Source organism: Calliphora vicina, chromosome 4 (genome assembly GCF_958450345.1).
Source record: "Calliphora vicina chromosome 4, idCalVici1.1, whole genome shotgun sequence".
NCBI classification, from domain to species: domain Eukaryota; kingdom Metazoa; phylum Arthropoda; class Insecta; order Diptera; family Calliphoridae; genus Calliphora; species Calliphora vicina.
This window is the reverse complement of record NC_088783.1, coordinates 41,976,214-41,988,218: the sequence shown is the minus strand read 5'-3', so window position 1 is coordinate 41,988,218 and position 12,005 is coordinate 41,976,214. Positions and strand designations below refer to the sequence as shown.

The 12,005-nt window shown below is 28.9% G+C and overlaps 1 protein-coding gene across 2 annotated transcripts in view; it reads right to left on the bottom strand.

Moving 5' to 3' along the window:
- Snx27 (sorting nexin 27) overlaps positions 1–12,005 on the bottom strand; it is a 39,969-nt gene that overhangs the window by 16,641 nt on the left and 11,323 nt on the right. Inside the window, exon 1 of one of the 2 annotated variants that reach the window (XM_065507547.1) lies at positions 504–654. The exons of the other annotated variant lie outside the window; for it this stretch is intronic. Coding sequence (XP_065363619.1) covers positions 504–583 — 80 coding nt within the window. The 5' untranslated portion in view covers positions 584–654. Of the gene's footprint in view, positions 1–503; positions 655–12,005 lie in introns of those variants that run through there. 2 annotated transcript variants of the gene reach the window in all.

Below are 12,005 nucleotides of genomic sequence, written 5' to 3'. Positions count from 1 at the left end.
CGGCAGCCATAGTTATGACAGTCTTGAATGTATATTTTTAATTACAATATAATGACTATAACGCTATTCCAATTAATCATTTAACTATTAAACAAAGTCATCTTTATAACTTGTAAATCTCTCAAGTGATTTGAAACAAATCTTTAATGATTTGCCATTAAATCCTTCATAAAATATGCTGAAATTTCTAATAGCAATTCAAAGAAATTCAATCTAATATTAAAGAGAAAATTTGATACATTTATTTTGTGTTAACAAACTTTAAATGTGGGTGTATTAGCAGAAGCTAAAAAGGAATACTCGTCATAGCTATTCCTACTAAAAATAAACCTCATTTGTACTGCTGCTGCTGCTTTCACACAAAACTCCTACACTTGTAATACGATTCTGGTTCCTTTTTATGTTTGTAATAATTTTTTTAACTTGTGTATTATTCCACTTGAATAAATCAATTGTTGTTAGAAATTTAATAGAAGCGCAACAAATTTTGTTGTAATTTTTACCTTAAAAATTTCTGTTCAAATTCACTAAAACGTCTGCTCTGGTTGAGAGCAGCAAATTGTACATGATTGAAAGGCAACATTTATTAGCAGCTACAGACAGCACTTTTTTTTCACTGCAGTAATTCTAAACCGTTTAGCAACACAGCACGACAACAACGACAAAATTAAATTAAATTGAATTATGACAATAATTACTATCTACAATGGAAACAAATTTATAACAATATTAATTAATTAAAAGAAACCAACAACAGAATTACAGCGTTTTTAACGTTTTCACGTTTAATTCGTAATTGAAAGTGTTTTATGTTAAATGAACACACGAGAGTTCTTGTCAAAAAGACATGCATTCATTCGTTCAATTTAATTATTGTGTATTTAACTTTGTATTTATTTGTTTATTTAAGAATTTTATTAAAAATTCAAAATAACATTAAATATTAAATATTAAATACTTATCAAACAAAATAAGTCAGCAGTAAATCATGATTAAATTGTGTTTTTTATTTATTTTACTCTTGAAATTCTATTTCTGTAGAATCTGAGAAACACAACAAAAAAAAAATAGCCAACTCAGTGGCAAAAATGAAAATGTGGAACGAATGAAAATAAAATTGATAAGAACAAAAGTCTCGAGTCAATTTAAGTCAAGACTGCTGCTGCTGCATCCTCATGCACATACACGAAAAAAACACACATTTCATTGTAGTTTAGTTCTGTGTAAACAAATGTCATCTCAACATGTTAGCAACATTTTTGATTTGGGTGAAGAAAAAATGAACAATTTACCTGCAAGGGTGAAATACTCAATACCCTAATCAAAACTATGTCCAAAGTTTATTAAACTAATTTACTAGATTGAAAAACTGCAGAAATTTAAAGTCATTATATAGTCTTAATAGTAGGTCATATTATAGTCAATATATATTCTTAAACGTAGGTCATATTATAGTCATTATATAGTCTTAAGCTAACGTCATATTATAGTCAATAGTCTTAAGCGTAGATCATATTATAACCAATATATAGTCTTAAGCGAACTTCATATTTAATAATTATATAGTCTTAAGAGTAGGTCATATTATAGTCAATATATAGTCTTAAGCGTAGGTCATTAAATAGTCTTAAGCGTAGGTCATATTATAGTCAATATATAGTCTTAAGAGTAGGTCATATTATAGTCAATAAATAGTCTTAAGCGTAGATCATATTATAGTCAATAAATAGTCTTAAGCGTAGGTCATATTACAGTCAATATATAGTCTTAAGCGTAGGTCATATTATAGTCAATATATAGTCGTAAGAGTAGGTCATATTATAGTCAATATATAGTCGTAAGAGTAGATCATATTATAGTCAATAATAGTTGTAAGAGTAGGTCATATCATAGTCAATATATAGTCTTAAGCGTAGGTCAATATATATTCTTAAACGTAGGTCATATTATAGTCATTATATAGTCTTAAGCTAACGTCATATTATAGTCTTAAGCGTAGGTCATATTATAACCAATATATAGTCTTAAGCGAACTTCATATTTAATAATTATATAGTCTTAAGAGTAGGTCATATTATAGTCAATATATAGTCTTAAGCGTAGGTCATTAAATAGTCTTAAGCGTAGGTCATATTATAGTCAATATATAGTCGTAAGGGTAGGTCATATTATATTGACTATATAGTCTTAAGCGTAGGTCATATTATATTGACTATATAGTCTTAAGAGTAGGTCATATTATAGTCAATATATAGTCGTAAGGGTAGGTCATATTATATTGACTATATAGTCTTAAGCGTAGGTCATATTATATACAATATATAGTCTTAAGAGTAGGTCATATTATAGTCAATATATAGTCTTAAGCGTAGGTCATATTATAGTCAATATATAGTCTTAAGCGTAGGTCATATTATAGTCAATATATAGTCGTAAGCGTAGGTCATATTATAGCCAATATATAGACTTAAGAGTGGGTCATATTATAGTCAAGTCGTAAGAGAAGGTCATATTATAGTCAATATATAGTCGTAAGAGTAGGTCATATTATAGTCAATATATAGTCTTAAGCGTAGGTCATATTATAGTCAATATATAGTCGTAAGAGAAAGTCATATTATAGTCAATATATAGTCTTAAGCGTAGGTCATATTATAGTCAATATATAGTCTTAAGCGTAGGTCATATTATAGTCAATATATAGTCGTAAGGGTAGGGCATATTATAGCCAATATATAGTCTTAAGCGTAGGTCATATTATAGTCAATGTATAGTCTTAAGGGTAGGTCATATTATTTTAACTATATAGTCTTAAGCGTAGGTCATATTATAGTCAATATATAGTCGTAAGAGAAGGTCATATTATAGTCAATATATAGTCGTAAGAGTAGGTCATATTATAGTCAATATATAGTCGTAAGGGTAGGTCATATTATAGCCAATATATAGTCTTAAGCGTAGGTCATATTATAGTCAATATATAGTCTTAAGGGTAGGTCATATTATATTGACTATATAGTCTTAAGTGTAGGTCATATTATAGTCAATATATAGTATTAAGCGTAGGTCATATTATAGTCAATATATAGTCGTAAGCGAAGGATATATTATAGCCAATATATAGACTTAAGAGTGGGTCATATTATAGTCAATATATAGTCGTAAGAGAAGGTCATATTATAGTCTTAAGCGTAGTTTATATTATAGTCAATTTATAGTCTTCAGCGTAGGTCATATTATAGTCACTGTTTAGTTTATATTATAGTCAGCAATGCAAAGCGCGTCCACTGTCAATTTCAGACATAATTCTGGATGTTGTTAAGGTCAGACTTAGTATATTTAGACTTATTTTTTTGCTCGCTGATACAAATATGGTTTTCAATTGTACTTTTAGCTGGTTACACCAATGCTAAGTCATTTCTATGAAATTATCATAACTTTTTTTGGCATATATGCCGCATACATTATTAACAATTTAATACACTCTCTTAAAATAGCTATATTTGTATCGAAATCATATAATATAAATAAAATATATAGAATATAAATCAAATATAAATAATCTTTCCAAAGTGCAAAAAACCCAAAAACAACAATATTTATCAATTCCATGACACATGCCCACCGAACAAATGAACAAAAACATATATAAAGAGACAGACAATGCGATAGAATGCAAAAGACAGAGGTCAGGGTTATCATGATGCTACTTTCTGTATATTATTATTATTTTTCGTATAAACAAAAGAAAATATTTAAATTATTTTTTTTTAGGAAAACACACACAAGCACTTGGGAAAAAATTAAGGAAATTTCATTAAGATAAACAAAACAAAAAAAAAAACATACAAATTTACTACTACAATATTTTGTTTCAAAACAAAGTGAACGAACCCACGAAGAAGTTTTGTTGGTGAACGCATTATTAGGTAGTTGTTTTATTGATTAATAATTGAGACTGGCACACAAAATGTTAGAAAAACTTGTGTATATGTTGTTTGTTTAAAGTGGTTGTTGGCATAAACAAATAGAAATAAATGTATATGTAAACATTTATTTATTTATTTTAATTTCTTAATGTTGTTGCTACGACTCGACGACGTCCCTTATGAACTGAGAGCCCTAGTAGGAATATTTTACTTTCAACAATGACGTCAAGAAAACTATTGATTTGTGTTTATATAGCAAACTTGAAAGAAATTGAGGTTTTCTTGCGAGACGACTGTTAAATACCTTATAGCATAATGAGTTTTGTAAAAAATTTGGTGTTTGTTTTCGAAAATCTTTACGTCTTTAGACTTACCCCCATATGCATAAACAGTTTATAAATTTATCAAAGGTTTATAAAACTGATTTTGTATGGAAATTTTGTTTAATAAACCTTTGATAAATTTATAAACTGTTTATGCATATAGGGGTTAATAGTTAGTTATAGTTAGTTTATAGTCTTAACCATAGTTCATAATACAATCAGTTTATAGTCTTAATTGTAGGTCATATTATAGTCTGCTTATAGTCTTAACCGTAGGCCATATTATAGTCTTATTCGTTAGTCATATTATAGTCTGTTTATAGTCTTATTCATAGGTCATATTATAGTCTTATTCGTTAGTCATATTATAGTCTGTTTAAAGTCTTATTCATAGGTCATATTATAGTCTTATTCGTTAGTCATATTATAGTCAGTTTATAGTCTTAAACATAGGTCATAATATAGTCAATTTATAGCCTTACTCGTAGGTCATATCTTAGTCATATTATAGTCATATTATAGTCAGTTTATAGTCTTAACCGTAGGTCATATTATGGTCTTATTCGTAGCTCATATTATAATCAGTTTATAGTTTTATTCATAGGTCATATTATAGTCTTAAACATAGGCCATATTATAGTCAGTTTATAGTCTTAACCGTAGGTCATATTATAGACTTATTCGTTAGTCATATTATAGTAAGTTTATAATTTAAACATAGGTCATATTATAGCCAGTTTATAGTCTTAATCGTAGGTCATATTATAGTCTTATTCGTAGGTCATATTATAGTCAGTTTATAGTCTTAATCGTAGGTCATATTATACTCAGTTTATAGTCTTAATTGTAGGTCAAATTATAGTCAATTTACAGCCTTAATGTTAAGTCATTTTATAGTCTTAAACGTAGGTCATATTTTGTCAGTTTATAGTCATAATCTAAGGTCATCTTATAGTCATTATATAGCCTTAATCGTAAGTCATATTATAGTCTTATTCATAGGTCATATTATAGTCATATTATAGTCTTAAACATAGGTCATATTATAGTCAGTTTATAGTCTTAATCGTAGGTCATAATATAGTCAATTTATAGCCTTAGTCGTAGGTCATATTATAGTCATATTATAGTCAGTTTATAGTCTTAACCGTAGGTCATATTATAGTCTTATTCGTTAGTCATATTATAGTCAGTTTATAGTCTTAAACATAGGTCATATTATAGACAGTTTATAGTCTTAATCGTAGGTCATATTATAGTCTTATTCGTAGGTCATATTATAGTCAGTTTATAGTCTTAATCGTAGGTCATATTATACTCAGTTTATAGTCTTAATTGTAGGTCAAATTATAGTCAATTTACAGCCTTAATGTTAAGTCATTTTATAGTCAATTTATAGTCTTAAACGTAGGTCATATTTTTGTCAGTTTATAGTCATAATCTAAAGTCATATTATAGTCATTATATAGCCTTAATCTTAAGTCATATTATAACCAGTTTATAGCATTTATAGTCCTTCGTTAGCTAGTTTGTTTGCGACTTATTGAAATATTATATAACTTTTCTGTTATTTAGGAAAGTTTGACAATACTGAAGAAACAAATTGGTACAAATGATATCCCTTATATGTAAACGACAATTTACTCCGTAATTTGTTAAAAAAAATTTAACTACAAATAAATCGAAATTAATTACTTCTTCAGGGGGCAAATATAAGACCATGTTACCAATTTCGAATACAGACTTTTCTTATAGACATCTGGCGTGACTACATATTTACTTAATCACATGAAACAGTTTGTTCTGACAATTTCCCCTACTACATACAAAAAAAACCTTATAACACGCATTGACATTCTTATAAAGTCTTATTGGCAAATTTGTGACATTTGCTTAGAGGTCAACTAATCACTATAATCACTAGCTAGTAAATTACTAGTTACTACTGCGGTTTCCCTTTTAAATAAACCTTTAATTGTAAAAGCAAACAAATTAATTGAGTTCTCTAAAGACCTTTTTCTATGTAATGAACACATACATATCATTCTATCATATTTTGCTACAATAAAATAGAAAAAAATCCTTAAAGTTTTCCTTGACATGTTACTGCTACACATTATTTTTTTTATTTATTTTATTTCTTTTAGGTTTGTAATTAAATTTGTGAGACCCCTCCCCCTTGTTGAAAATTTTCTTTTAAAATCGAAAAATTATGAAACATCTCTCACATGTTCATGTGAAAATATTTTTATTACTCTTTCATATTGCATAGCCGAAATGAAATGTTGCATGCAACAAAATTATGCTTTTTGTTATTTACATTTATTTAATTTAAACCCATTTAGTGGGTTTGGGGGTACTTTGTTGGTTGAATGGTTGGCTGGTTGAATTGGTATGGATGGGATGAAATGGTTATTTGCTACGTTAATGGTTTGACTGACTTAAATGAAATGAAAAAAACCACAATCAAACACAACTAAATGAACTGCAAACTAAATAAAATTATACGTAATGTGTAAATAAACAGGGTGACTAATATTAATTGCTGTTGAAAAAAATGGAAACTTAATTATAAGTAGAAACCAGAATAATGCATGGAAGCCATTTAAAAATATCTACTTAATTATAAAATGAAAAAATTTTTTGGTTGGAAATTTCAAGAAAAATCTGGTTACATCTGCTAATACCAAGCACACATTTAGGCAAATGTTAACAGGACTTAATACATAGAACTAACCTTCAGACAAATGTCTAAATGTTATCAATAAAATTCTATGTGTTATATAGAATGCTTTTACTTGACTAATATTGTATTGCTAAACCATGTAATTTCTTTGTTTATTATACTATTAGTTACTCTGTAAATTCATTTAAATTTCCTCGTACTCTTCTTCGTAAATGTGTGCAAAATATAGCGAAAAAAAAAACAATTTTTAGTCATTAACAGCAAAAAGTGGTTGGTTGTATTTAGCATTAAAATAAAATTACAACCAACAATATAATCTATAGCCGCCATAACAATAACAACAATTTAATGTTGCACGAGTATTTAGATGTAAAATAAATTCATTTCTTTATGTTGTTGTTTGCAGAATTCCCATGGTAAAAACCGGCAACCAGGCTTTTTGATATCTTTTCTTTAATCTATATCAATTTGAATTTATACCCGGAGGTATATGACCCAACAAACGAACGACTGACTGGCTGGCTGAATGAATGAATAAATGACTAGAGCAGCAACAGGATTTTTGAAAAACGTTCTTTGCTTTATTTCTAATTTACATAGATACGAGGGTAGTAGTAAAAAACTATTAATTGGGGGGTTAAAAAATGCATAGCACTTAATATAGTACAATATACAATACAGTCTAATTAAAGCTTTTTATTCCATCCAATTTGAACTTAAATCGTATCTCTTTGTACAGTCTAATCTTCAATCAAAACATCTTTTACTGATTAAATGTAATAGCTTGAAACGTAGAACTTTTAACAGTCCAAATTTTAGCTTAAAACGAAAGTCTTAATCTTTTACAAATTTAGCTTAAAACATGGCAATTTACAGTTAAATTTAAGCATCAATTGTTGCTCTTTATACTGTCCAATCTAAGCTTCAATCGAAACGCAATTTACTGTCTAAAACAGTCCAATCATAGTAGGTACTGTATACAGTCAAATGTTAGTTTGAAACGTAGGTATTTATACAGTACAATCAAAGTACTACATTCAATCAAAATTCGTTTTAAAAAGTAGTTATTTATACAGTTTAATCATAGTACTGTATTTAGTAAAACAATTATTTTGAAAGGAAGATATTTATACAGTACAATTGTAGTATGTATACAGAAAAATTTTTATTGAAAAGTAGATTTTTATACAGTCCAATCGTAGTACTGTATACGGTAAAATTTTAGCTTGAAATGTGGCAGTGTACAGTCAAATATTAGCATGAAACCTAGCACATTAAACACTCCTATCGTATTACTGTATGCAGTCAAATTTTTAGCTTGAAATGTAGCTCGTTATACACGCCAATCGTAGTACTGTATACCGTCAAATTTAAGCTTGAAACGTAGCTATTTATACAGTACAATCATTTTACTGTATGCACTCAAATTTTAGCTTGAAGCGTAGTTCATTATACACTGCAATTATAGTACTGTCTGCAGTCAAATTTTAGCTTGAAACTTAGGTATTTATACAGTCCAGTCATAGTACTGTATAATGTAAAATTTAAGTTTGAAAAGTAGCTCTTTATGCATTCCAATCGTAATACGGTATGCAGTAAAAATGTAACTGGAAAATTTGCTCTTTATACAATCCAATCATAGTACTGTATACAGTCTAATTGCAGCATTATACAGTACAATTGAACCTCTTTAGTTCAATCAGAGCTTCAATCGTAGGTCCATTTGTAGTATTATATGAAGACCAATAGTAGCATCTTGAAGACCAATAGTCCAAGAATGAATCAAGCTAATTTCGGATACTCTGCTCTGAAATGGAGCGTATCCCAGATATAGCGTTCTGCATCGATCGAAACAAATAGTAGTCGGAAGGGACAAGCTCTGGACTATAAAGTGGGTGAGGCAAAACTTCCAAACCACTTCTTTCTAAATAGTTTTTAACAGGTATTGCAATATGTGACCGAGCTTTGTCATGATTTAATATTACGATTTCATGTCTGGTGGCATAATCTGGGAGTTTTTCGTTCAATGCTCGCTTCAAACGAATCAGTTGTGTTCGGTACAGGTTCCCTCTGATGGATTGGCCAGATTTCAGCAGCTTATAATAGATCGGACCCTCTTGGTCCCACCAAAATCAAAGCATTACCTTAGCGCCATGGATATTTGGACTTTGGATTCGGCTGGTTGGTAGGGCTTTACATACGATCTCCTACACTTCGGGTTATCGTAATGGATAAATTTTTCATCGTAATTAAAATTTCGGTTTATAGCGTTCAAGCAGCATTTTGCCTTTAAAAGTCTCTCGGCTTCAATTCGTGTTCCCTGCTTTTGGATAAATCCTGCTGCTCTCAAACGTTTTGAAATTGAAGCTTCCAATTATTTTGCAGGCTCTTGTTGAGTTTGTGGTTGAATCATAGTCCATTATACAGTAAAACTCTAGACCTTTCTAGCCCAATATTAGTTTCAATAGTAGCTCTTTAACAATTTAATTGTAGCTCATTATACAGTCCAATTGATGATCAGTAATCTTAGCCATAATCCAATTTTATTTTCTATCGCGGGTCCTGATGTAAACATGTGTTTGCTTCAATCGTAGACCTTTATTATCTTTATTATTACAGTCCAAAAGTAGCTCTTTATATATAAATAATACAGTACAATTGTAGCTCTTTCATTAATTAATTTTTAGCTTCAATCATAGCTCTTAATGCAGTCAAATTTAAACTTTACTCAAAGCTCTTTATACAGTCCGATTTCATTTTCAATCTCTACTCTTTATACAGTCCAATTTTAGCTCCATGTTAGATTTTTTCAGTTTAATTTTAACTTCAATTGTAGCTATTTAGTTAGTCTAATTTTAGCTCATTTTATGGTACAATTTTAGCTTTTTATACAATCGAATTTTAGCTCCAAAATTAGTTTTTAATACAGTTGAATTAATTTGCATCACAGCTCTTTATACAGCCCTATATTAGTCCTCATTTAAAGCATTTTATTTAGCTTTAATCAATCATTTATAAACAGATTCGTTTCCTACACAAATTGTCATCTTACATAAACCCCTTTTAAACACAACTAAACTATTTTTAGTTATTAGTTTAAAAACCAACTAATTTTAGTGTAAATATAAACAAAACTGTGTTTCAGCCAGCAGCAACAAACCTATTTTACAATTCAGTTCACATAAATCAATCAATAAACTCTAGGTATTATGCATGAGCATAAATGTATGAGTGAATGACTTGACTGAGTAAATATTGTATTGATTTTGGCAAATCACTTTGTTACCTGTTTTAGTGATATTATTTTGGTTCTGTTATTTTTGGCAGTTGAAAGAGGCCAGAGGGTGGTTGAGAATTTCGAAAATTCTTACACGTATTCAACTTTGTTTTCTCAACAATAGCTGCTAGCTTGAAATCTAATTTTCTTTATAAATTTCTATATATTTTGCTAGTGTTTTTGGTTTGTTTGTCTTTACAAATATTCTTACCTAAAATCCACATAAATTCATTTAGATTTTTTTGTGTTTTGTAAGTAAAACATTGATTTTTTCAGTATAACTTTGCAGTTATTTTAATGGTTGTTTGTTGATAAAGTATATCTTTGAGGTTTTGTTGCTCTATTTATAAAACAAATATAAATAAATTCTATATTTATTTTTAACATCTAAATGACTATTAACATTTACAGTTTAAAATATTTAAATGAGCTATGGGTAAAGAGCAGGGTGAAAAATACAATTCATTAGCAAAAGATAATTGTTTGTTTGCTTTTCAAGTCTATTATTACTTTTTTTATTTATTTAATAAAATAGTTTGTATTCATATATTGTTGTTGTTGTTGAAAATTCAATTAAAATTAATTTAATATAGTAGAAGTATACAAAAAAAATTAATAGAAAATATTGACCTTTTTGCCTTTAAAGTCGTCATCATCATCAGTACAATTATCATGGAGAGAGAGAGTCAAGCTAAATATTGTCATTCATGCCACAGGAATTTTCCAAAAAAAGTACAATATTTTGTTGGTATATAATGAGAACCACTAATAAAGAAGCGTAACATCATCCCATATCATCTTACTCTGGTGGTTATGTGTGCAGTTTGGTTGCCAAAGTGGCAACTCAATATTGCCCTTTTCTTGGCTAAAAAAACAAACCATAAAAGCCACAAAACTTTTGGGGAAATTATTTTCAAAACTAATATTCGAGTTCGGGGATGGATAATTTAGTACTTTTCTGTTTCAGTTCCCAAATTTTTCCTTAAAACGTAGGAGTTTTCACAGTTAATTTTCAACTTGTTCAATTTATGTTTGAAACGTATGTATTTTTGCAGACTTATTTTACCTTGATAATTCAATCGCTGGACTTTATACAGTACAACTCTAGACCTTTCTAGCCCAATATTAGCGTCAATCATAGCTCTTTTTACAGTTTAATTGTATCTCATTATACACTCCAATTGATGAACATTAATCTTAGCTATAATCGAATTTTATTTTCAATCCCAGATCCTGATGTAACCATGTTTTCGTATGTCTTTTTTATCTTTGACTAGTTGACCGCCCTGGCTTCGCCCGGTAGCATTTACTAATGTTAGTTCATCACCTGCCTGTTCTTATTTATTTGCAAATAAAATATCTAAATTTATACTGCTTACTTTAGGGAGCTTTTTATTAAACTTGACTTGACTCTAAAAAAAACAAAAAAAATCCGAGTTTTACCCGGAATTTTTGAATTTTTTTCTTTACAAACCATCTCCTGAAAATTCCGAGCCAAATCGCTCCAGCCGTTCTCACGTGATGCCATTACATACATGGACCATTTCATTTTTATATATGTATATAGAAGATTGTAATACCGCATACTGTCTAATTTTAGATTTAATGTTTGGCATTTATACAGTCCAATCATAGCACTGTATACAGTCCAAAAGTAGCTCTTTATATATAATATTCATAGCTCTTTATACAGTACAATTGTAGCTTCAGTTATAACTCTTAATGCAGTCAAATCTAAAATTTACTCACAGCTCTTTATACAGTCCAATTTTATTTTCAATCTCTTCTAT